Source organism: Suricata suricatta, chromosome 8 (genome assembly GCF_006229205.1).
Source record: "Suricata suricatta isolate VVHF042 chromosome 8, meerkat_22Aug2017_6uvM2_HiC, whole genome shotgun sequence".
In the NCBI taxonomy this organism is placed as follows: Eukaryota; Metazoa; Chordata; class Mammalia; order Carnivora; family Herpestidae; genus Suricata; species Suricata suricatta.
In genome coordinates, this window is record NC_043707.1 from 32,346,678 (window position 1) to 32,372,732 (window position 26,055).

At 50.1% G+C, this 26,055-nt stretch overlaps 1 protein-coding gene across 1 annotated transcript in view; it reads right to left on the reverse strand.

Annotated features, from left to right (window-relative positions):
* Window positions 1-25,725, reverse strand: part of LOC115298402 (myosin-16) — a 65,580-nt gene extending 39,855 nt beyond the window's left edge. Inside the window, exons 1-19 of the mRNA XM_029947156.1 lie at window positions 25,705-25,725; window positions 21,670-21,889; window positions 18,892-19,035; window positions 17,252-17,408; window positions 16,601-16,628; window positions 16,186-16,282; window positions 15,287-15,379; window positions 14,202-14,265; window positions 13,728-13,826; window positions 12,009-12,112; window positions 11,081-11,219; window positions 10,447-10,715; window positions 8,489-8,659; window positions 6,675-6,854; window positions 4,902-5,028; window positions 4,071-4,129; window positions 2,874-2,961; window positions 2,004-2,121; window positions 679-799 (exon numbers count right to left, since the gene is read on the reverse strand). Coding sequence (XP_029803016.1) covers window positions 679-799; window positions 2,004-2,121; window positions 2,874-2,961; window positions 4,071-4,129; window positions 4,902-5,028; window positions 6,675-6,854; window positions 8,489-8,659; window positions 10,447-10,715; window positions 11,081-11,219; window positions 12,009-12,112; window positions 13,728-13,826; window positions 14,202-14,265; window positions 15,287-15,379; window positions 16,186-16,282; window positions 16,601-16,628; window positions 17,252-17,408; window positions 18,892-19,035; window positions 21,670-21,879 — 2,268 coding nt within the window. The 5' untranslated portion in view covers window positions 21,880-21,889; window positions 25,705-25,725. The remainder of the gene's footprint in view (window positions 1-678; window positions 800-2,003; window positions 2,122-2,873; window positions 2,962-4,070; window positions 4,130-4,901; window positions 5,029-6,674; window positions 6,855-8,488; window positions 8,660-10,446; window positions 10,716-11,080; window positions 11,220-12,008; window positions 12,113-13,727; window positions 13,827-14,201; window positions 14,266-15,286; window positions 15,380-16,185; window positions 16,283-16,600; window positions 16,629-17,251; window positions 17,409-18,891; window positions 19,036-21,669; window positions 21,890-25,704) is intronic.
* Between the last annotated feature and the right edge of the window lie 330 nt (window positions 25,726-26,055).

Consider the following 26,055-nt stretch of genomic DNA (forward strand, 5'->3'; position numbering starts at 1 on the left):
GATATTTAGAGAGGCAGTTGATCTGCTCTGGGCTACACAGAGGTAGGCTTTGAGCCTGATGCTCCTGAATGCAAAGCTAGTACTCCTCCTGGGTCACCCTGCGTGTCATGTTGGGGTGCAGTCTGGTTGGGCAGCTATAGATGGACACCTTGTACCATTAGCCTGGCTGGCCCTTTCAGTCCCAAAGAGACTCTGCAGGGCCAGGAAGTGGGACAGACACACGGCTGCCCAGGCCCTGTGAGTCAGGATCAGGCAGCCTCTCTGAGTCACCCCCGACTCACCTGCCAGCTCAGGGCTGGAGCTTTCGGTGTGGGTGTGCTGGGATTATGGTGCTACTCTCACACCTCACTCCCACACACATACCTCCATGCCCCACTCAAATCCAGGACCTTGATTCTGACTGGGGCTCATACAGTCCTAGGAAATAACCTAACCATTTATCACGTATTTGTCTGAGCTGGGTTCTCACCCACATTATTGCTAATCACCCCCGAGTCCCATGAGATCAGCTGTGTCAGCCGTATTTTGAAAAGGAGGAAGCTGAGACTCTCAGCAACCATGGGGTTTGCTCAAGGCAGGCAACTGGTCAGCGGCCAAGCTGGAATTCACACCCTGAAGCCCACCTTGTTGGGACGAGGCTGAGTGGTAGAGGGAGGGAGTATCACCAGAAGCCCCTACCTTGGTATGTCCAATTTTGTATTCATTCACATCCAGGTCAATGGACCCGAGCAGCAGCTCTGAGGCCTTCTTGTTGTCTACGAACCCCTGAGGAATCACATTGGGGTTCAGCACTTGGTACCTGTTGGGAGAGAGATGGTGACTGTCACCATCATGTCCAAGCTGCCAGCTCAGGAAGCACAGTCACGAAGTTCTCACTTGATATTTATGATGGCCTCAGAATCAGGGACTAGGCCTGGTTTACAGATGCCCGTGGCAGGCACTGGGGTGGGGCTGGCAGGAGACCTTGGGGCGTGAACGTCTGTGTGGGTCAGGAGCTCAGGAGGCAGGTGCTCCTAGAAATGAAGACACCAAAATCTTTCCTTCCTGATCATTTCTTCCTGGCACAGGAGAAGCACTTCTTTTCCTGGCCTGCAAGCAGCCCCCTTTGTGATTTAGACAAGCTCTTCCCTGTTTAGAGCTTTCAGAGGGCTTGGGCAAGGTGACCTCTAGTGACTCATCCTGCTCCATCAACCAGCAGTCCTATGTTTGAGCAGGTAGGAAGTGGGTAGAAGGGAAATATTCCCTAAGGTGGAGGTGTTGCTTTGGGTTCCCCCAGAAGCCAACGCTGGGACAAGGTTTCCAAGTGCAAATAGTTTATTTGGGGGATGGCAGAATTGGGAAGGGGGACAGAGCCGTCAATAAGAGGCATGTTATCGGGCCAGTTACCAGAATGGGCAGCTGGGACTTAATGCTGCTAAGGGGTACTGGGAACAGTGGTGTGCTGGGACCAGCCCCCACTGGCCTGCAAGAGCCAATCATGTGACTCTTCCCAACTCCACATTCACTGGTGTCACATCGTGGGCTCGAAAAAAGCCATGGGAGTGTTTATACCTTGGAAATCCAAAGACACTACAAATCAGGGCTTTTTAATTTCTTAATTTTTAGTATTTTTAAAAAAATGTAACCTGGAGAGCCTATTGTTAGACATTTATCTGGGAGCCAGCATAAGAATCACCTCATAGTTAGCCCATCAGAAGGGTGAGGGAGTTGAAGCATTGATATGCCAGTTGTCTGTAGTCACTGGTCACTGGCCACTCCTGGGAAAGGCATTAATTCCTGAGACTTTCAGCCTGCCAAGTAGCAAAGCTGGCTCATGAGCCAGAGAAAGCCCTCGGGCAGGTTCTGGCAGTTGAAAGTCAGGCCAAGGTGTCCTCAGATAGTGACAGTGAGCTGGTATCCGTCACCATACCTGTAGCATCTGCTACAGGAGGCCTATATTTATCAACTAGTCAATCCCTGGAAACTGAGAAGTGTACTCAGGCTATCAGGAAGACACCACTCACCTCTGTTTGAACTCTGGGTACTGCATCCTGTTTGGGAAGCCCTTCCTGCAAATACGGATGCCTTCCAGGACTCCGTTGCAAGCCAGCTGGTGCATGATCAGGTGGGCATCCACCACGCCTGCCAAGAGAGAGGGCGTGCTCTAGGACGGCACAGGCCACTCCTTGTCACTGCAGAAAGCTAACTGAACATCTGTGTCGTCAACCCCAGTCTCCTCCTGTCCCTGCCTTCGGGGACCCACAATTCAGCCAAGACCTAAAGCCCCTCCTGTGTGATTTCTAGTGGGTCCCCATCCAGACAGAACATGATTTTTCTTTATAAAGCAGCTAGAACATGATTTTGGGGGGATCCATTTTGGGGGATCCTTTCAGTGCCCCACTTTGCCGCCCCAGTCATCCCTCGTGATTAAAAGTGGACTTAATTAGGTGCGCCTGGGTGGCTCAGTCTGTTAAGCGTCTGACCGGCTCAGGTCATGATCTCACAGTGAGTTTGAGCCTCACATCAGGCTCTGTGTTGACAGTGCAGAGTCTGCTTTGGATCCTCTGTCTCCCTCTCTCTCTCAAAAATAAATAAATGTTAATTTTAAAAAAAAAGTGGATTTCATTTGTACCTGGCTCACAGTTTGTGCTCAACAAGTGTTAGCTATTTTTATTAATGGTTATTGTTTCATTGGGTCAAAAGTGTCCAAGTTTGAAAGATTGATGGGAGTGGAGGGAGGCAAAGAAGGGAAACAGTGCTCACATTTCAAAAATATTAAACTGCTCTATACATGTTCACTGTACTAACAACAGGAAGGGGGACTTAGTTTGAGCAAATACTAACTTAACGAAGCCTGAGGACTTCCAGCAGGGAGACATGCCCCCATGACATACCTGACTGCTTGAACTCGTTGGGGACAATGCAGCGGACAAAATGGGGAGCCGTGCTATGGAGGGTGGTCATCAGCTTATTCAACTGCTCCTGGGGTTGAAGGAAATAGAAGAAAGACAGAGTTAAGCTCAGTGTTGGTGTTGCAGGATACCAATGCTCAGGAGAGATATTTATTTAGAGTTCAATTAACATCTTTTAAAAAAAACTTTTTAAATGTTTTATTTACTTTTGAGAGAGACAGAGGCAGAGACAGAGTCAGAGACAGAGTGTGAGCAGGGGAGGGGCAAAGAGAGAGGGAGACACAGAATCCAAAGCAGGATCCAGGATCCAGAATCTAAAGACTGATGCTTAACTGACTGAGCCACCCAAGCGCCCCTAGAGTTTAATTAATTAAGTTAAAATGTAAATTCAAATTGAGTTCTTCTGTACCAGCCTCTTTTCAAGCATTCATCCACTAGCCATGTGTGGCTAGTGGCTATCATAATGGATGTCATATTGGGCGGTGGCTGTCATGTCAGAGGAATTTGCCCAAGGCAGTGGCTGTCATCTCAGAGGGATTTGCCCAAGGTGACATGGTTTTCAATAAGCAGGGCTCTTCTTGATTCAGTGCTGGCTCATCATAGAGTCTCCATACTAGAAGGAACCATAGTGTCTATGAGGACAAACTCCCGCCTGTTAACCTCCCTATGGGACGGTCCCTCCTCCTCTGCTTGGATACCTCCAATGAGGTAGCCTCTCTGCCTCGGGTTAGCCAGATCCTTGGGAAATATAGACATCTTTCTTCAGTCCACATCTCCCTATTGGTTGCCCTTTCTGCACTTTGGGATGTATCCTTAGTAATGCCCCAAATCTGTGGAAGTTGTGACCAGCCCAGAAAATCTGCCAGCCAACTCTGGGGCTCAAGATCTTAGGCACTGATATGTCCAATGATACCACCTTCTGGGTTTCACTCCAAAATGATGTGGTTGGACTGAACCATCTCAAAGGGTCTTTTCTGCTCTGAGGTTGTTGTGGTTCTGTGACCCCTTTGGAAGGAAACTGACTCCTCAAATGGAAGAGGCAGCCATAGGCATAGAACTGAACTCATCCTGTCCTGGGCTAGGAGGTGGCAGCCAGACCACCACACCATTAAAAGGGAGGATTCAATGGAAGGGAGGGTTCACTGGATGCACAGTGGCCTCTGGGGCAGCCCCACTCACCCTGTAGAAGTTGGAGACTGTCATGAAGGAAGACCCCCTCTTCTGCTTCTTGCTTCCAGCTGAGGAAGAAAGACAAGCATGTTTCATGTCAGAACACAGCATGGAGACAAGCAGCCCCATTCAGTGCTCTGTGTTGAGGAAACATATTCTCTGGTTTAAAAAGGCTTTTCTTGGGACTAGGTGAGGTGGGGACTCTCAGGAAAAGGCCATCTACCAGGGAAGGGGTGAATGGGATGACCATGGTCTAATGGTCAAAAGGAGTGCTATGCTCTCTGGAGAGGGTGTAGCCCTTGGTGACTTAGGGCTACACACAGGGACAAACTGTTCCCATTGCCTGGGGAGGAAGTAGAGCTTGCAGACCATCCAGGGGAATTGCATGTTGGTGGTGCAAACATCTCTGAATTCAAGGAAATTTGCAGCTCTCGCCCCACTGAGTGGCAGCCACGGCAGGCAGCTCCCACCCAGGGCGTTTCCCTGTGGGTCACACAACCCTCGATTGGGTAGGTGGCAGGGCTGGGCTTGACCCAAGCCTCAGACAGAGGAGAGCAGGGAGCAGAAAATAGCACACATCATCTGGGCATCCACTCTTCCAAAGTGATATCGCGCCACCCAGAGGTGATACAGGCCCAGTGGTCAGTTCAGTTGATGGAAGCCACCAGTATGCATCCACATCTCTCCATTGCACTGTCGTCCATGGCCTACCTCCAGCAACTTGTCCTCATGCATTCACTTCACAGAGTAGAATAAGAGAGTTTTGTCTCCTTGTTTCCATTTGGGCCACTGAAGGGCATCAGCACAGGGGCACTGGACACAACAAGGAGTCAGCCGTACCTGGAGCCTCCTCTTCTTTGAAGAGAAGGGCCAGGAGCCCTAGGGATGATTTCTGGAACAAGCCCACCACTGTTTCATTCAGGGGGTCTTTGTTCTTCTCTAGCCATCCTGTGATGTTGTAACCCACCTGGAGGGGAAGAGTGCCAGAGGTTACGTTCTAGGTCTAGCTTCCACCTTTCAGGTCCTACAGCCAGAACTTCTACCTACAGGTTCTGCCTGCTCTGGGTCCCCAGGACCAACATCCAACCCCATCTCCTAGGGCTTCAGCTCTTGACCTGATGACTTTTCTGGAGTCCCAGGATGTCCCTGAGACACAGTATGAAATGAAGTCTCCATTATCTGCTTTCTTGGGCATTTGCAGTTTGCCTGTTTAGGTCACTCTGTCTCTGAGATTTCCCCACAAAACAGGACTCCCCAGCTACTTTCTGTTGGGCTCTGACCTCCTCTTGTGTGTCTTGCTCGGCTGGCTACTCTGAGCCTCCCTGACCTCTGGCTCTTTTTCTACCCTGGAGGGTTGATCTTCCAGGCTCAGCCCTTGCTATGAGTGACTGGCCTTGACCAGGGAAATCCTGAGCTACATGAAGAGCACCCTACAAGGATATCTGGTATCCTCTTGTTCAAGGGCACACATCCCTTGGCCATTGCCTGGTGGAAGGGGGGCTCCATCCAGCCAGAACTGGGATCCATGTATTCAGTTAATTGGACATCCATTAATTTCTATTTCTCATTTTGCCACATGGCCCTAGCTGGGGAGGCAAAGAGGAAGGCACTTTTCAAATACTTCCACTGAGTATAGGGAACCGAGAGAAGCAGATAAGAAGCCAAAACAATTGGGCTTTCCTTCTCTCATAGAGCATAGAGACATTCGTCACCTGTGGGTCTTACTTTAGAGCCTTCTTGGAGGTGCATAGGATCCATCAGATTTTGAATATTCCATTGCTATAAATACAGAGCCCTTCTCATTTCATTGTGGGAGGTCAGGTAGAGCACCGGGATTGGCCTCCAAACCTGCTGTTTGCTCTACTTAGTGGCATAATTCATTCTGCCAGTAATTGGCATTGCTATGGTTGATGAGATCATAAAATCCTGGCCCCAATGCCTGATCCAACAGCAGCTTTCCTGACAGCTCGTGGTAAGGCTGCTGTTACCCTGCAGTTAAACCCACAGAGGCTCAACCAACTCCAGTGGTAACAAGAGAACTAACATTTATGGCAATCCCACAATCCCAAGGGAACATTCTCAAGGGCGGGCTGAACAAACTTGGTCTCCCCTATCAATTCAAATAAGAAGCTAATTCTCTCTTCTTCAAGGACTAAATTTGTCATGAGTGAAAAAGCTACTCCAGAGATGTCGTTTTGTTGGTTTGCTAGCCACGAGCCATCAGAGGGTAAGTTAATCTACTGGGGGATAACTGGTAGGCTCGTGGATTTTCTTTTTCCTTTTTTGCAAGTGTAAATTATGTCCAAGAGCTAAATGCAGCCGTCAAACCAAGGGCTGTAAACAGTGGTGTGGCCCTAGCAGGTCTGAGGGCATGAACTGCTGGCTGCTCCCTGGCAGGCATCCTTGGCTGGATTGCTCTGGATTTCTCAGAGAGAGAAGTGATGAGGAAGTATGAGTCAGGGGTCATTTCACAGGGCTGATCGCCCTGTTCTATGGTGGCTGTGCTAGCTGGAGGCAGGAAGCATCAGCAAGGTCAAGACAGGAAGGACCTACAATAGCCAGAGACAACAGCAGCAAGAAGATGGCCACAGGGGGCGCCAACAGGGTACTCACGGTGCCTGCATAGTGGACGAGCTCGAAGTGGGCCTCAGGCCCCTTGCCTTTGCCTCCCTTGGGCTTCAGGAAGTTGTTGGACTTGCCCAGGTGGTTGTCATACAGGGCAGCCTTGAAGGTGGCGTCGGTGGCCTTAGGGAAGACGCACTGTTCCTCCAAGATGGAGAAGATGCCCATGGGCTAGAAGGGAAGAGCAGTGGATGGTGTTAGAGGAGGCCATAGGACCCCAACAGGGCCTGGGGGTAGTGGGAGGGGTGCCCCAGACACCCACATGGCCGGCCAGGAAGCAGACCTCTGGGCATTGACCTACAGGAATGGTGAAGCTGCTCCAAGGTCTAGTCCTTGAAGGCCAAGGCCATTTACATCGAAAGAGGCTAGAATTCATTGAGTCTAACAGAAGGGGAGAGGGGCGCCTAGGTGACTCTGTCGGTTAAGTGTCCGACTTTGGCTCAGGTCATGATCTCACAGTTTGTGTGTTCGAGCCCTGCATCAGGCTCTGTGCTGAGAGCTCAGATCCTGCTTCAGATTCTGTGTCTCCCTCTCTCCCTGCACCTCCTTGGCTCATGCTCTGTTTCTCTCTCTCTCTCTCTCTCAAAAATGAATAAACATTAAAAAAAAAAAACAGAAGGGGAGATGGAAGTCTGGAGGGGCTACTTAGCTCCCCAAATGCTAATCCCTTCCAAACAGTGGTGCCAGGCAGCCTTGGCGCTCAGGAAGATCAATGATACCCATCTTCTCTGGATTTAATTCTGTTATCTGCTCCTGCTCTCAGTGACGTTGCTGGCTACTAGGGGCCACGTATGGTTCTTCTCACAGAAGAGGAGAGCTCACAGGGGAGCTCATAAAACTGTCAGTGACTTAATATGTCTCCCCCCTCCCCCTGCCCCCACATTTGTGGAGGGTCTGCTTTCTAAAGAAGACTCTTGAAAGAGGGCAATGCTTAACCCCAAAGCTCAAATATGAGGGACATTTCAGGCTCTGTGACAGCTGGACAGGGGAGTATTTGTCTGTGTTAGGGGACAGGTAGATTGTTTTGGGAGATTCTTTTCCTGGGAGGTTAAGGCTGGTCTCACACTGAGGACCTCAGGCTGCTTTCTCTAAGACGACTCCTAGCCTGAGTCTCAGAGACAACATATATTCTTTCTTTCTCTTATCTCTTGAGCTTTTACTTTTTAATACTTTTAAGTTTGCAAAAGAGTGCAGAGCATTCCTACACGTCCTTCATCCAACTTCTCCAAATGTTAACGCAACCGTAGTAATGATAATGAATACCAGGAAATTAACAATGATACAATACTATGAACAGACTGTTCACATTTTGTCATCTGTCCCATCAAGGTCCTTTTTCTATCCCTTTTCTGAATTTGATCAAACAGTATATATTCTTGAACTAGGCCATTTGCTAAAACATTCCAGATGGTATGACCATAGGAGTGGCAATTAGATTGTCTGGATTAGAACCTAAGTGCCATTCACAGGGTCTATGACCTTGGACAAGATTCTTCCCTTTGCTGTGCCTCAATGTTCCCATCTGTGAAATGGTTGTATTATGTCACCTCCCCCACCCCAACATATATGATAGCTTGTGATGATCCAGTGAGTTGAGGCATACAACAGCCCAACTAACAGTGTCCATTGCAATCACTATTGTACCCATTTTACAGAGAGGAAGCTAGAGGTCAGATCAACCAAGATCATTATCAGTGTTGCTGGTGCCACCTCCCCACAGGCCCAAGTGAGGTCCCTTTCTGAGGCAAGCCCTAGTCAGGGTCCTGGCCTCTCTCTAAAAGCCCCTCCTCTGAGCAGCGGGTTACCTTTTCCAGGAGGTCAATGCAGGCCTGCAGGTCCAGGCCAAAGTCGATGAAGACCCATTCAATGCCCTCCCTTTTGTACTCCTCCTGCTCCAGCACGAACATGTGGTGGTTGAAGAACTGCTGCAGCTTCTCGTTGGTGAAGTTGATGCACAGCTGCTCAAAGCTGTTGAACTGAGGGGGAAAGGCCGAGAGCAGGGAATCAGCCAGGACCCAGACAGAGCCTCCCGGGGACCGGGACTGAGGGAAGAGCCACAAGCAGAGCTCAAATTTGCCGAGGGCCAACCAGCATCAGGCATTGCCCCAGATACTTGAATGCCAACCCCCAGAAGGTGTTGCATCAGTACTGCCCTGGGGGCAGAAAGGGGCAGAGGGGAGTAGGAGGGAAGGAGAGGTTGGGGTGGGGGGAGCCCAAAGCTTAGGTGCCACCTTGTGTGGTTAATAAAAATCATTGTGGAGGGGCGCCTGGGCGGCACTGTTGGTTAAGCATCCGACTCTTGATCTGAGCTCAGGTCATGATCTCACAGTTCGTGAGTTTGAGCCCCACGTTGGGCTGTGTGCTGACAGCTCTCTCTCTCTCTCTCTTTCTCTCTCTCTCTCTCTCTCTCTCGCTCTCTCTCTCTCTCTCTCAAAATAAATAAATAAACTTAAAAATGAAAAAAAAATCATTGTAGAAATAATTATTTTCTTTCCAGGATAGAAATTTTGAGAGGCTTTATGCATTCTGACCCCCTATGTGCCTTTGGACAGTTCTCTCTCTGTGTGTAGTTTCTTTTTATCCTCATCTGTAAGATGAAAGGGCTTGGCGGTTTACAAACCTTTAACAAAAAACCAGAGAGTGCTTTCTCTTAATGAAATCCCATCCTAAGCCTCACGAAAAATAGGTTAAAGCAGAGGTACCACTGTACTCACAGAGCATGCACATGTGCCAGACCCTGTGCTGAGCTGCCTCCACTGAAAACCTTACAAGGCAAGAATGGTTAGTGTCCCCATTAATACGTGGAGAAACAGAGGCACATGGCTTGGAAGTGGTCCAAGCTAGATTTGAACCCTGTTTGTCTATTGCACACACTTTGCTGTGCACACAGCATCCTCCCTTCCCCTAGTCCCTCCCCTGCTGCTGGCTCCTCAGGATGCCAGGGAGCACAGTTTGGAAACTCTAAGCCTCCTTCTACCTACAAAATTAAATGATTCTCTTGTGGATCTCAACCAAATTAGCCTTTTAGAGCCTGAAAGAAATTGGGCTAAGTTTTCTTTCTTTCTTTTTTTGAAATCCATCTGAGGCTGGTAATCTTAAAATAATAGGATAGTGGAGTGAAATGGACTTTATAGATCATCTCTTTCAGTTGGTTCATTTTAGAGTTGAGAAAACTGGGGCTCAGAGAGGGATAGCTACTTTTCTAAAGCCACACAGCTAGTTGATGGCAACCCAAGTCCAGAACGAGATCAACTGATCCTAAACATGCGGCCTTCAATTAGAAAGCTAAAATATTCCTGACCCACAGCCCTAGCCTGGGGTGAGACCTGAGTCTCTCTTGTGTAGGAAAAAGGTAAAAGGTCACCAGTGTTGTGCTGGTACATCAGCTTGCTCTCTCTCTCTCTCTCTCTCTCTCTAAAAAATAAAAGTAAAGAAGTAAAAGACCCGATTTATAGTGTTGGCCAATTTCCATGGTGTAAATACACCATGGTCATGTTCAACATGCTGTCAGCTGCTCACAAAATTCATGAAACCAGCACATCACCCATTGTATCCCTTGTAGTCACACCACTCTTTATCACTTGGCACCGTACAAATGAAAATGGAGCTTTCTAGATGCCGGAAGTCAGAGACCCAAGAGCAAACAACTGAGATTGGCCCACCCCAGGTCCAAGATGAGAAACAAGAGAACCATGGTGAAAAGTAGCATCTGAAAGAAAAATGGCCACCCCAAAGCAGAAACAGAATGCCAGGGCAGACACACCTCAAAGATCTCGAAGCCAGCGATGTCCAGCACACCGATGAAGAATTGCCTCTGCATCTTGGTGTCCAAGGTCTTGTTGATCCTGACCACCAGCCACTTGAACATCTTGTCGTAGATGGCCTTGCCCAGAGCCCCGATGGAGTTGTTGCACTGTTCCATATTCTGGCCCTTTTGCACAAACTCATTGCCTACTTTGACCCGGGGCCTGGTGATGCCCTTTTGGAGCTCCCCAGAATTGAGACCCATGAGATGGGCGACTTTGTCAGCCACTGCGTAGGGACAGAAAAAGGAGGCGAGTGAAAGAAAGGTGATGTCCTGCCCTGGAGAAACCCAGCACCGTCTGTTGTGTTTAGGGAAGGGGGTAAGGGCAGCGTGGCAGGAGCCCATGTTGCCAAAGAGAAAGCAGAGGTCTGACATGGTTTCCACACTTGCTCAAGGTCAAGTGGCAAAGCAGAGTAAAGAAACCAAAGCCGTGACTCTCTCTGTCCTGTCTCTCTGCGATTATCGACGTGGGGATGTCCAAGGAATATTCTTGTTTGTAGACTGTCTCTGAAATGGTCACGAAGCCTCGGAGAGCTGCGAGCCCCCACCGCTGGTGCTGCTCCTCCCCGGACGGCCCCAGCCGAACACCTACCCTCCGTGGTGTCCACTTCAGCCTGCTCCTCTCTGGGCTTCTGCTTGAACTTCATGTTGCCGAAATGCATGATGCCCCCGGTCAGCTTATAAACGCCGATCTTTTCATCGGCGCCGAAGCCCAGCACGTCAAAGGCAACCTGTAAGTCCACGGGGAAGAGAAAGGCAAGAAACTCCTGGCTTCTCGTTCCACAGAACAGAGGCCACGACACTGCAGTCATGGGCTGGCACCGATGGGCCACTGCGGTACAGTGCAGGCTCTGGAGGTCAAACACGTCCTGGCCAGAGGCAGGTCTCTTCTCCTCCCAGGAGCCCAGACCAGATGCTCTGCACTATGGCCATTTGTGTTTATTTAGCCTCCCTGGCCTCTGTCTACTCATCTGCAAAATGGAGATAGTAGGTGGTCATAAGGATAAACTGCAATGATGTATCAATGTTTAGTCCAGTGCTTCATACACAGTGAGTATTAGATACATAATAACAAATTGGATGTGGCATTATTATTGCCACCATTGTTACAGGTTCAGGCTTTATGCTAGGTCCTGGGGAGGGAAAGGGATCAGGATGCATCAGGAATCAATTCTATCGTCACAGAGGGGAGTAGACACAAATACCCTAACAGATGTTACAGGTGCTCAGAGTGATAAGAGGAGAGAGACGGGGTGCGGTGGGAACTGAGGAGACAGGAGGGTCACTTCTAGCCAGGATGTGGAGCAGGTGGCCCCCAGGGTTCTGTGGAACCCCAGTTCAATTCTGCTTGTTGTGACAGGCCAGAGAGAAGTGCCAGCGGCAGCCCGGGGGGCCTCCGGGGGAGAATCTGGGCTGCAGCGTGAGTGGCCCCCACCCCAATTCCGGTGACAGTACATGCAGGGCCCCACAACTTCTGTCGTGGCTCTCCCTGTGGTGTGTCAGCCACACCCACCACTCACGTCTGTGATCTGCAGCTCCTCCCCGTCATCCATGTTCTCCACCACGGTGACGCCCTGGCTCACCCAGTGGTACTCCTTAGGGTTGGGGACCAGCAGCAAAGTCTCTGCCAAGATCAGGAAAGCAGATTAGCAGCTTAATGACGTGTAGTTTTCTTCTCTTTCCTTTTTAAGTCGTATCCTCAAACGCCTCTCATGTTCCTGACATGATTCGGGGAGCATCATGGGGTTCCAGAGCTGAATAAGATATGGTCCTGACCCTCAGGGGTCACCCAGAGTCATGGAGAGAACAGGGCTCATGAGGAGCTTTAGGGTAGCAAGAGGGTCTTGGGAACTTGGCTGTGTCCTCCATCACTTGGGCCAGAACTTAACACCTACTGGACGCCCTGTAGATATTTTGGGAATAAATGAATTCCTATTTATTTTCTTCCCTCTCTCCTAGAAAGAGCCATTTACACTCTATGGCAGAAGGTAATACAATGTTTGCAGTGGGCAATAACGATCACTCACGCATAAGATGCGTAAAGATTGTGCTTTTGCTAAGAAAGACACACACTTCTATTTTTCCTCAAATGTGTGCCCGTCTTGGTCTATCTTTGTTTTTCCACTTTTGGAAGAGACATGGGTGCAAGAAATACTTTCATTTTCCTTCATCTCTACTGCTGAGAAAAACTAGAGCCCAAGAAGGAAGATAAATGTGGGCAGTCACCCTGCTCTAGGGTCAGGGATGCAATAGGGCTTGGTAGGGAGTGTGGCAAACAGGAGAGCTTGAACCGCATCTGAAGGCGCCACCACCACACAACTGCCTTGATTAGAGCCATGTGGGAGGGCTGGGCCATGGCTTCTGGATCTTTTGCTACTCCAGAGAAACCAAGAACTTAGTGGCGTTTTTTGTTTTGTCTCGTTTTACTTATAGCAGGAATTACTATCAAATGTCGCCCATTGGTTCAGAGATACTGGTGTTGTTAGTGAAAGACTTGCGCCTCATGTAGCACACTACCCACACTTGTGAGCTTATCAACAAGCCAGTGTCCTGAACTCCAAGGCTGGTGATTTGTTTTGTTTTGTTTTATGTGAAGTCTTCTAATTTCAAAATCCCATCCATTAATTAAGAAGGATAGTGTGTCCAACACAAATAAAGCCCACTTGTGAGTGGGGAAGGGTATCTACTCTCTGGTGGAGTTAAGAAGTGTGTATGTGGGAGAGTGAGTCTTCGTCTCTCCCCAGAGTTTATACTCTGAGCAGGTCTGCCATGAACAGTTGAGCAGGTTGGTGCCTGCACAAGAGCATCTAAGTGAATGAGTGAATATACACGGCTCTTCAGACTGTGCGCTCGGTGTGGGCTCTGTCCACCCGGAGGGGAGCCTCTTGTTACTGCACGTGCAGCGATCCTGGGCTGACGTCTCTGTTCCTGTCTGAGCTCCGGGCCCAGAGGCAGCAGATCCAAGCCCCATATCTCAGGTCTGTGTCTTAGCCCTGAGTTCCTAAGTCCCATCTATGATATGGGCCAACAGTGGTGCTAGGTCCCAAGAGGCTGTTGTGAAGACGAGATGTGAGGAGAACTCTGGGAAAGTTCCCTGTAGCTAATGCACATAACTATAAGAAATTCATGCAGAACCACAGGGGATGACACTGGGCCCTCTGTGTTCGGGAGCCTTTTTGTGACTGAAACAAGAGGGAAAGCAAGTGAAGGGGCAGGTAGACAGACGTAACGATCTTTACCAATAAGTTCAGGCTTCTTGTTAGAGAGAATCTGGTAGAAAATGTGGTAGCCCCTCTCTGCCGCTTGCTGGGAGATGACACGAGATTTCTCTAGGAGATCTGGAAGAGAAGAAGTACACAGACCTGGCTGCCTTCAGAAGGGCCCTGCCCTCGTTTCATGTTCCTCTGTTACTGTTTTGAAATTCTTAAATACTTTTTTTAAAGTTTATTTCTTTTCAGAGAGAGAGAACTAGTGGGGGAGGGGCAGAGAGAAAGGGGGACAGAGGATCCAAAGTGGGCTCTATGCTGACAGCAGTGAGCCCGACATGGGGCTTGAACTTAAGAAGTCTGACACTTAATTGAGCCACCCAGGCGCCCCAAATTCTTAAATAATTTTTTGGAAAAAGGAGTCCCTCATTTTTGTTTCACACTGAGCCCCACATGCTATGGAGCTGGTCCCGCCCCAGAAGAACCCTCCAAAGGGGCCTGACTCACAGCTCTCGATGTCCGCCCCAGCCAGTTTGCCTGTAGTCCCGAAGTGGATTCGGATGAACTTGCCCTGAGCAGAGAGGAGAGAGGATCCTGAGGGAGGACGCGTGTGGTGCTAGACCAATGCGTGGGCCGGGTCTGGCCACAGTCCCCCACTGGCAGCCCCCTGAGCTCCAAGGGCGCTGTTTGCAACGGAACTGGACCAGACGTGGCTGTACTGGAGCCGTGGATTTCCCGTCCAGAGAAGGAGTCGGATGGGGCTTGGAACTAGATTTAGGGTCTGTGGGGTAACCCCACAGGGTATTTGTGGGGAGAGGAGCACCAGCAGGAGAGGGTGGGATGGCTGGGAAGTCTGCATGGTGGGGATTTGGCCAGCGGACGTAGGGGGCACATTACTGAGTCTCTTCATTGAGACATCGCATTCCTCTCCCTGCCCTTGGGCAGAACCTTTGATAAATTCTCCTGGGAAGAGACATCTCGGGGTCTCCAGCCTTGCTGCTCCTGGCCCATCTGCTCACCTCTATTCCTCACCTGCCCTCACCTCCTCCCTGCCCAGCCCTGTTTACCTAGGCTCCCTGCCAGCCCCCTGGTTCAGACAATGAGCTTCCCCCCCCCCCCCGCCACCCCCCCAGCCCCAGCAGGAGACTGAGAATCAGGAATTTCTCCTCCCTGGACAGCACCTCACGTAGTGCCCAGGTAGAGGTCCCAGAAGAGGGCTGAGCTCAAATTCACCAGGGCCCTGAGGATGGAAGGGCCTGCATCGCTCCAGCCTGGGGGGGGTGCGGGGAGGGGAAGAGCCGTCCACAGCTTCCAGCCGCTGTGACTCCCTGGCTCCCCCGTCTGACTTCTCAGCCTTTCATCACCCTGTTACCTAGTCTCTGCATTCAAGCTCTTTGATTTAAATACTGAGGTGGGCTCTGTTTCATAGAGACACTGACTGCTAAGACCTTAAAACTCTCTGGGAAGGAGATGCTGTGACTTGCCTCATTCCATCTGCATGTTTAAATCAGCCCCACTTTCCTTACCGGGAACGAGGTGATGGCACCTGTCCCACCACCCCAGGGGCCACCGTTGTCACTGTTCACACTTACAAAGCGAGAAGAGTTGTTGTTTCTGATGGTCTTGGCATTCCCGAACGCTTCCAGGACAGGGTTTGCCTGGATGATTTGATCCTCCAGGGACCCCTGTCCGGGGAGGAGGGGGGCGGAGAAAGAGAGAGAGAGAGAGAGAGAGAGAGAGAGAGAAGATTGGGTGCTGCCTGGGGATTCAGGGCTTTCAAATGACTATGGCTTGTGAGCCAGGAACCAGGAGGGGAAGGGAAATCAGGGCAGGAAGGAACCTGGAAAGAGGGCCACCACCTGATGACCATTCCCTATGACTCTGACTTCGGACGGCCACCTGGCAGACGACAGGCCCTAATTCTTAGCTGGTGCTGGAGAGACTCACAGGTGAGCCTGAAAACCCTTCTCTGCACAGCCCTGGGCTTCCTCACGGGCCGTCCTGTCCTTCGCTGGCCTGTATAGCTGCCGCTGGCCCAGCTGTTGCTCCTTGTGCCCCAGGGCCGCGGGGCCTACGGAAACAGCTGACGAGGAGCTGGTGTCCCCTGTTCCCCCCTGCCACTTGCCCCTTTGGGGACAGACATGACCGGGGGCAGCAAAATACATCCCATAGGACAAGGATCAGGTCTGCGGCCTCCTGCTCCCGATGTGGTCCTTCCTACCCTTCTCTCAATGACGTCTCCTCCTCTGTAAAATGGCCCAAACCCACAGGACACCTATGAGGGTCACATGGGTTCTGGGTGTGTGCCCCCCTGTGTGCCCCCTGTGTGTGCTCCCTGTGTGTGCCCCCCTGTGTGTGCCCTTCTATGTGTGCCCCCTGTGTGTGCCCCCTGTGTGTGCCCCACTGTGTGTGCTCCCATGTGTGCCCTCGTGTGTGCCTGAAGATGGTGGGGGCTGGAGTGACAGACTCTGAGTCTGCCTGTCAGCCCCACCTTTCCATCCGAGGACTGTTTGCCAGTTCCTCCGACGTTGGCAAAGTACTGGATGACTTTCTTCGTGTTCTCAGTCTTGCCGGCACCGGATTCTCCGCTGCAAGTGGAAAACAGGAGCAGAGTGAAGCGCGAGGAAAGGATCGGCCGCAGAGAAGCAAAGCAGGAAACGGTGCAGGCTGAGTGTTGCCATGATTCACCCCTCAGCCGGGACAGACAGGTGGGGGGGACACAGAACACAGACCCCCCCCTTCACCCCAGTTTCACAGGTGCGGCCTTAATGTCCTGCAAAGTGCACTCACAGCCTTCAGATTTCCATAGCAAGTCCCACCAATTAATTCCAAGAAGGCTTAATTACACGTGTAAGACACAAACCTAATTATATGTATATAGACTGAGAGACAGAAGGGACACTTACGTGATTAGCATAGACTGATTTTCACGATCTGCAGGGAAGAAAACAGCAACAGGAAGATGTAATTAGGAATCACTTAGGAATAGACATTTGACATCACCCTGGCCAAACAGTCTCCATCTCCCTGCGTCCCGCCCAGCTTGGAGGTAGGCTGCAGCGACCGGCAGAGGCCGAAAACCCCGGATCCTGTGGGGTCCCCTTCTCCAGTGTGCGTGTGTGCAGAAGGGCCAAGAATTTGGCAGCCACTCTTTCCACCAGCCCCATCACGTATAGAGAGCTACCAAGTCATAAGCAGCATACCAGAAGTCACTTCACGAGCCACTATGCCACACGGCAGGGATCGTACAGGGAAAGGTTATGTGTCGGCTTGAACTCCAGACAAGTTGCTTAACCTGGCACCCCGTAATTTTTTTGTGAAGCTTAAATGAAATGGGGTGTGAGGTAGGGCTGGTACTCAGCAAGCCCCCTCACTGAGCACTGGGACCCAGTTTTATCACTTCCTGTTGCTGCTCAACACTTCAGTGAAGAATTTCAGCGGGTGGCATGGGGTCCAGGTTGGGATAGGGTAGCCCATGCTTCTAGTGCATTTAGAGCAGTGGCAAAGAACTTCTGTCGCCCACCCCAAGAGCCCCGGCAGCCCCCCAGCCCACTTACTCATGAGCATGTCATGGTAGGCGTTGTCAGAGATGGAGAAGAGGTGGGGTGGCATCTCTGTGCGCTTTTTGCCTTTGTACATGTTGGCCACGCGGGCCCCGTAGATGGGCAGCCACTTGTAGGGGTTGACTGTCACACAGAACAAGCCTGAGTAGGTCTGGCGGGAGGGAAGGGAGATAGTTAGCTGGTCTTTCCTCCTGGTGTCCTCTTCCCTCCAGGCCCTAGCCAGCCCTAGAGCAGCCTGGCTGGAGGTCACTGCCGGCTTAGAGGGATACAGGGGTGTCCCCTCTGGATGCAAAATCTATGTCTGAGTGTCTATTCAGTAAGCAAAGCCATCCTTCTCTTTCATATATATGCATCTCATTTTCCTTGGTTTAATTATTTGGGTAGATAACATAGTCACTGTGTGGACAAATAGGCAGCCCAAAGCGCCCCCCTCCCCACTGTTCAGTGCCCGCCTCCTCCTCCCACAGGTAAACACGGTGTTAATTTCCAATACCTGCCTTGCATGGTTTCTGATGCATATACGTACAAACCCAGGGGTACATTCTTATTCCCCCTTCTTGTTTTTAACACAAAAAAATAACTTTCTATAATACTGTTCTATATCTTCTTTTGCCATGTAATATATCTGGGAGATTTTGCACGAGCGTTCAGAGAGACCTCTGGGGTGTTTCAACCGATGCGTGGTGCTCCCCATGTGGGCAGGACCCCTCCTGGTGGGCAGCAGGGTTTGATCTACTCTTAAGAAGAGATGCCAGCTTCTCTTTTCATCATAAGGCAATTTTGTAAGGAAATCAACCCATTGAAAAAAAATCAGAAAAACCGATGAGGTAGTGGAAGAAATTGTCTGTAGGGAGAATAAGTGAGGGCAGTAAATGGCCAAATCTGTGGGTCCCGATCCGTGAGTCCCAAACTATCCTTCTCCTTGCTGGACACTCACATCGACCTGATGCCCTGCCCCTCGCTCTGTGCCTCTTTTCAGTTCAATTTTAAAACCTGCCACTTTGGCCTAGATGGGAATAAACACCCACCCCGCCCCAGCTTTTTCTTAGTATAGCTGTAATACACGTTTTGAGTTTTTAAAAGGAATCTTATTAACTAGAAAGTGACCCAGAGAAAGAGAAACAGAGATGAGAGAGAGAACCCACTTAAGGAGTGGAGAGTATGACATACAGTGTGTCACCCTGGAAGCCCTGCTGCTGAGTCACTCGTTCCCGCCAGCCCGGTCTCTGGGTGGGGGTAAAGCAGACAGCAGGTGGATGGATGGATGGATGGATGGATGGATGGATGGAAGGGCAAGGGGAGACATCTAACAAGGCTGTGTGAAGTCATGGGGGGGGATGATGTTTTGATTGGAGAGTTTGCAGGGATGCGGTGGGGCAGAAGACTTCTGAATAACAACCTCAGCAAAAGGTATTTAAGGTGCCCATGAGATGGCACCATCACGGAGACATCGAAGGCTTGGAGTGGAAGTTCTAATGTGTCAAAAGCATGGTCCCTGCACCCTGTCCGAGCCATACTGTGTGTTGGTTGCCAGGAAGGTAGAGGAGCAGCTGTGCCCTTCCCATCAGGAGAGGGGCAGAAGGTCCCCAGCCATCCCTCAGTCCCCCCTCCCCCACCCAGCCTCAGACACTCACATAGATCCTCATATTGGTGTAGCGTTGGCGAAGATTGTTCAGGACGCTGGCCTCATTCAAGAAAGTCATGTCCGCCATGTCGTTGGCTTGGTAGAATTTGGGTGGGTTCATCTGCTGGACATCATCCTTCTTCACAGTGACAGTCTGGGTGAGGGGAGTGTCAGGACACAGCAGGAATTAGGAAATAGTACTGTCAACAGTACTTCTCTCTCTGGTATCCTGGGAGGAGCTGGAGTCAGGTAACCAGTGCGCCCAACTCCTGGCCCAGCCATCACTGTGCAGCTTGGGCTGAGGAGGGACCTCCAAGGCCATAAGAGCCCTAACTGCCTCCCTCTGAACCAGGGATGACAGTTGCTTCCTCGGCTGGTTGATGGGAGAATTATATTAACTTAAGTGGGAGTGTCTCAAATACCTTATAAGCTATTAAGTTCCATCCCTAAATTCAGAGCACCTCTGGGCCCTGCTTCTCTTCCCACCAAATCCATTCTGGTAGCTGATCAGAACTTGCTCTTTGATCCCAGGGACACTTTGCAGCGATGGTACTCTTGGATCTCTGCCTTGAGAATTGGCCGTGGCTTCTAAACAGCAGTGAACTTTTTCATTAAAAAAAAAGACATTTTCCTGCTCCCACCAACACACCAAGCCACCTTGAAAGGTAAAATTGAAAGCAAGCAAGCAAACAAAACAAGATTAAAAAAAAAAAAAGGAATGAAAAAAGAAAAAAAGACAACAATGAGTGCTGAACAGTAAATGTGTCAGGGCGAGAATAGCACAGGGTTCAGAGACTAGCGTGCCTGTGCAAATCCCATCCCCCTCCGTGCCCCAATTTCTCCATCTGTAAATGAAAAGTAGGAGCAGCCCTTAAGTTCCAGCATCTGGGACCGAAGCTCAAGACATGTGATCCAGAAAACAGACATCGTTGAGCTGCCTGCAGCCTGACAGGGGAGGCTCGAACACATACTGGGCTTTCTGGGACTTTTAATAATTTATGAGTCCAATAGGCAGATAATTTGAAACCTTGGCAGTTCTGGAAAATCTACCCACTAATGGTCATCACTCCCCCTAGTAAATCAAGTTGGGTTCTATTCAGAGTCCATTTCGCTGGAGTTCCCAGATCTCTGGGCCTCGCCCTCAGGCAAACACTTCTGTCTCAGCTCCAGCATAGGACAGGGGTGTTTGCCTTGATCTCAGAACCCAAGTGAGTCAGTCTTTCTGTCCCAAACCTGTCGATTCGCACCGAAGTTACGTGCTGCTCTTAACACGTATCTAGACTGGAGCCGCTGGGGCCTCCACACTGTCTGTCCTACGTTACTCCTTACAGCACTGCCGTGCTCTGCCCTGCTGAAAAGTAGGTTCTCCGGAGAAGTAAGCTGGGCTTTCATGTTCCAACTTGCTTGAACCCAGCCATAGCCTCATCTCCCTCCTGCACTCCCCTGGAAGCAAAACAAAGCACAAGGCTCAGATGCTGCAAGTTCTGATCACAAAAGGTCTCTGGTCTCTTGTATTTCCGACAGTGACCAAGGACCGCCTCACGCTTCTGCTGCATAGCCCACCATGGTGTGGCGATGTGGGGGCGTACAGGCGTTTGAGCCAGATGCAGCTAGGTTTGAATCTGAGTTCATCATTTGCTGTCTTTGTGACTGTGGGCAAGTTACCTAGGGTTTCCTTGATCCTTTGCAAAATAGGAACTCCTAAAATCCTACTACCTAAGATTATTGGGGGGGCGCCTGGGTGGCTCAGTCGATTGAGCGTCAGCTTTGGCTCAGGTCATGATCTCACAGTTCGTGGGTTCGAGCCCTGCATCGGGCTCTGTGCTGACAGCTAGCTCAGAGCCTGGAGCCTGCTTCTAATTCTGTGCCTCCCTCTCTCTCTGACCCTCCCCTACTCCCACTGTCTCTCTCTGTCTCTTAAAAATAAATAAAGAACATTAAAAAAAAATTCAAAAGATCTTTTAAAAAAAAAGATTATTGGAAGGATTAAATGAAACTTCCGGCACCTCACCAGGAGTCTGCTGCAGGGTAGGGGTTTAATTAACCAAATTTTCTATCCATTCTCTCAAGTCAGACACAGTCAGACATAGTGTAGATCAGCAGAAAGAGTGGTATGTTGGTAAACCAGCTATACAGGGTGGGGGCTGGGGTAGAAATCCCTGATTTACACCATTTGTCAATTCCCATGGTGTAAATACGTCCATCATGGTTGACATCAAGCTGCCAAACATTTAATACTCAGCTGCAAAGCCCCTGGAGTTTTAGTGTGGGGTCTTCAAGCCAGGACAAGTCAGCTCCAGCACACTGCCGCCGTGCAGCAAAGGGATCTGAAGCCACCATCCTGTGCTCACACAGCTGGAGAGCCCCCTGGGTCAGCCAGGGAGTTCCTGGCCTGTCCCACACTCCTCGATCCACCATGGGCACATAGTGCACCTTCTGATGGCTGGGATGCTCACTCCTCCCCGAGAAAGCTGTTTGGGACTTCAAAGGAAAGTAATTCCCATGACGATCTCATGGACACACGGACTATTGCAGCATACAAAGTACTACATGTGTCCTACCATGTTGAAATCTCAATTGGAAGAGAGTCAAAGCTCAGAGAGGGCAAGTGTCTTGCCCAGGGCCACAGTTTGAGTGTAGTTGGGTCTGAACCGAGCCCAGCACACAGGACTCAGAGGCATCTGCTCTTCTTAACCACTCTGCCTCTTGAGCAGAAGAATGGACAGCAGCGCCTGGGTGTCTGCCACTCTCCAAGCTCATTTTCCTCCTGGAGAATATCCGCACTTACCTGGTTGTTGACGGTCTTCACGGTGACTTGGTCTCCCTGTTCAGACTGGATCTCCCCAGCGACGAAGCCCTCCTTCTCGTCTTTGACCCAGCAGGACTTCTTGATATCATAGGGCTTGTTCATGGCTTCTATCCTCTCCTTTTCGGGAGGTGCCAAGAAGGGCATCGGGTCCACATCGTCCCCGCATTCACCTTTGTATCCACCAGGCATTGCGGCTTGGCTAAGGGAGGAGCGGGAAGGAACGGAGGGAGAGAACCAGGACTTCCCAGGGTGCTGTAGGGAAAAGCAAGGACACTTTGCCAAGACTCATGTGTAGGCTGAAACGAATGCCCTGAGAGAGATGGGGTTGCTTCTCTCATGTCACTTTGGGTGACTTGCTGCTATTAGTTTTTACTTTTATTTTTATTTATTTTTTTTATTTTGATGGGGCACCTGGGTGGCTTACTTGGTTAAGTTTCTGGCTTCGGCTCAGGTCATGATCACATGGCTTGTGAATTCAAGCCCCACATCAGTCTCTGTGCTGACACCTCAGAGCCTGCAGCCTGCTTTGGATTCTGTGTCTCCTGTTCTCTCTGACCCTCTCCTGCTTATGTTCTATCTTTCTCTCTCAAAAGCAAATAAACATTAAAAATTTAAAAAACACACGTTTATTTATCTTTGAGAGAAAGTGAGTGCGGCCTTAATTTCACTCACTTGATCTCACAAACTGTGTGAGATCATGACATGAGCCAAAATCAAGAGTCAGACGCTTAATGGACTGAGCCACCAAGGGGCCTTGGCGCCATTAGGTTTTAATAATTGAGAGTAGGGGCACCTGGGTGGCTCAGTCGGTTAAGGGTCCGGATTCGGCTCAGGTTATGATCTCAGTTTGTGGGTTCGAGCCCCACATCAGGCTCTGTGCTGACAGCTCAGAGCCTGGAGCCTGCTTCAGATTCTGTATTTCCCTCTTTCTCTGACCTTCCCCTGCTCACACTGTCTCCCTCTGTCTCTCAAAAATAAATTAAAAAAAACATTAAAAATTTTTAAAAAATAATTGAGAGGAGGAAACACGGTAATAACCCCACACAGCTGTGTGCCCCCCACCAACCACAAACACACTTCTGTATCTGCCCCTCTCATATGCCCCTCATACTCAGGCTGTGAGGTAGGTATCAGGAAGCTTGTTTTATGGAGGAGAAGATGAGAACCTTAAAGTCCTTAAAGCAAGGATTTGAACCATGAAATTGGGACAGGAAAACAATGACTACTTGGTTTCCACTTTCCCTTAAGGAATGAACAGAGGCCACAAGCCACATTAGTGCCACCGTCACACAGTTTCTGTTGAGTGTGTCCCCAACAGAAATCACAGCTCATCTCTTTTCATTTTTGCGTGGCTGCAGACATCTCAAAATATTATTTACCCTCATCGCAACTTTGAAATTATGGTTTTATTAGACCCTCAGTTAGATGTTACTTGTATCTACTTATGCAGACATGTACTTTTAATTACCATATCACAAATATTTTGATAACTGTATTTTAATACAGTTGGGTTTCCTTTGTAAACCTATGTAGTTGGTTTTTTTTAAATGTATTTAGAAACACTAATGTGAGCTGAGGTCTATAGGCTTCACGAGATGCTAAGCAAGTACTCGGTTCAGAATAATTGCCCAGATTCAGTGATTACCTCTCTTAAGACAAGGTCAGCCAGGGGTCAAGTCTGAGTCCCTTGGTCTCCAAATCCAGACAATTTCACCAAACCATAAGGAGAGAGGAGCACTGGGAACTCATGGTAGTAAAGACAGAAGTCAGGGCATCCCAGTTTGTCTTGAAGGGGAAGGACCTTCTCGAAAGTTTGGGGAGGGTGTGGTTCTGAGCCCCTTTGCCGGCAGGCAATGCTGTTCTCCAGGCTGAGTACGGCCTCCAGCTCTAAATAAGCCAGCTGGAGCTCGAGGGTCTCCGGACTGTGCCTCCTGGCACACCGAGCTAGCCTCCAGGCAGCTCCAGATTTTCCTGTCTGGGGCCCTGGTGTTCCCCAAAGAGGCTGACCCAGGAGAGGCAAGAGGTGGCGATGAAGCCAGATACTTCCTCCTAGTCTCACCTCTCTGTGAGGTCCAGCTTAGAAAGTTTTGCCTGCAGCCTGGGTTCCCCCAGCCCAAAGCAGGTCTCTTTCATGGGAAATGAGACGAGCAGGGTGGGTGTCCTGTGCCAGCCAGTGATGTCTGTGTTCCCACTGGACAAATTGTTTTAAATTCAGGTAGTAAAATGCATAGGGTCGCCAAGGAAACAAATGGTATGAAAATATAATTAACGAAATAGTAAACACGCATGATACCGGCAATCCGAGCAATCCTTCACTAATGCGTCAGATTACATGAGCTAGCTCGGCTCTGACAACCCCTGTATTTCTGAAGCAACGATGGGAACTGACAGTCTTTCGATCTCTCTACAACAAATGTACCACGATATGGAAATAGCGGTGATTTCCATTGCTGACAAAGTCACAGGTGTGGGTGACTGATTTGTTGCCTGTGTTATAAATAGGAGGGAATGATACATTTCAGTCAAAAGAAGTGAAAATCAGGTTGGAATTCTTTTCCCACTGAAGATCCCCAAGCCTAGGATGAGAGCCCTGCCTAACCCGTCCTGAGTCCCATCCCCAGGGAGCATTGGGCCGAGATTCCTCCCTGTCTCCAAGAGCTTCCAGCAGTCTGCCCAGCACCCAGGACACTTGGGTCCCCCTTGGCCCTCCCACAAGTCACCTTGGGCAGTTCAGTGGCCACCTTGGGCCTCCCCCACCCCCTTTCTGGAAGAGAGGATTGCTCAACATAGACTGCCATTTGTCATTTGTTGTCCCCGATGGCTCAACTGCATTGTCTTTTTGCTGCCTTATTTTCTTGCTTCTGTTTAACACAGATGGAAGTCACCAGGGAAATGAGACCAAAATCCACATGAAAAGAAAATGCAAATATCAGCAAAGTCAGATTAAAATGCATCAGGCTTGTCATTAAAACAAAACCACTCTTAGGACTAGGACTGGGTGCCTTTTTAAGTTGCTCTAATGTGGGAGGAAGGGTCAGATATTCTCCTTTGTTTATTCCAATGAGGCTGCTGTGTGTGTGTGTGTGTGTGTGTGTGCGTGCGCGCGCACACACACACGCATGCACGAGTGTGTGTGTGTGTGTTTGGGTGTGTACGCGCACGCACATGTTTACGGTTCCTGTTTTGCCATGAACCACAAGCTGAGATGTCATTGCTATTGTCCCAGGCTGGTGGCCCAGGCACAGACCCCTGGGACCAGGCACTGCCCTGAGGGCTGTGCAGACCTCTGACACCACTTACCCTCTCGGGGGCCACCAGCCTCTTGCTCAGTTGTGAGCCCACCTCCCAGCCCCTTCCTGCATATTCAAGCTACTCCTGTCCCTCCAGAACACAGCTCTTTCCAGGTATCCTTGATTACTAAGCCCACTTTTTCTTCCTTTTTTTAATTAAACATTTTTTAAAGTTTTTTAAAAAGTAATTTGTACACCAAATGTGGGGCTCGAACTCACAACCCCGAGATCAAGAGTTGCATGCTCCTCTGACTGAGCCAGCCAGATGCCCCTAAGACGAACACTCAGCTCAAGGAATGCAGAGGCTGAAAGGGTCCTGGAGGGGAAGGGGGAGCAGAGATGCATTACAGAGGGTGGGAAGGAGAGAAGGTCAGGGATGGGGTCGACCCTGATGGGAGCATCTTCTTCCTCCCCCACCCTCGAGCAGGGAAGGCAGGTGGTGCGTGAATAGGGCTGATCTGGGTTCAAATCCTGACTGTCCCGTCTCTCTGTGGAATGCCTCATAACTCCGGCAGCTGCCTCCTCACCCTCAGGTTCCTGTCCCCCAGAGCACTGAATGGGGTGCTCACTCTGCAGCCCCTGGGGCAGGCAGGTGCTCAAAAATGCTAACCTCCTGGTCCCCCTTTGCTAATCTGTCATCATTACACCTACTTTCCTCAGGTGGCTCCTCTGCATACCCATCTCCCCGTCTCCCATCTCCCCCCGCATCCCCCGTGGTACCCACCTGAGGCCGCACTGGAAGAGACTGGGTGCCCAGCAGAGGCTGGCCATTCCCTTTTATACCTGCCCAACAGGTCTGAGCCAGCAAAACCTTAAAAAAGAAAAGAATCCCCTCAGGGCTCTGGTGGCTCAGCTGGCTTCACCTTCCAGAGTTCGACTGGATGTTTCCGGGTCCCTCAGGGGGGATCAGTGAATGCTGTAATTTTAGGACATCCTCCTTCCTCCCATTGCCCTTGTGGAGAAACTGATGACCTCAGCCCAGTGGTGCGGGGCGGTGGGCAGAAATAGAACAGCTGGCTAATGTGTTTTCCACTTAAAGCTGGGGATCTGCTCATGGAGGGAGCCGACTCTCAAG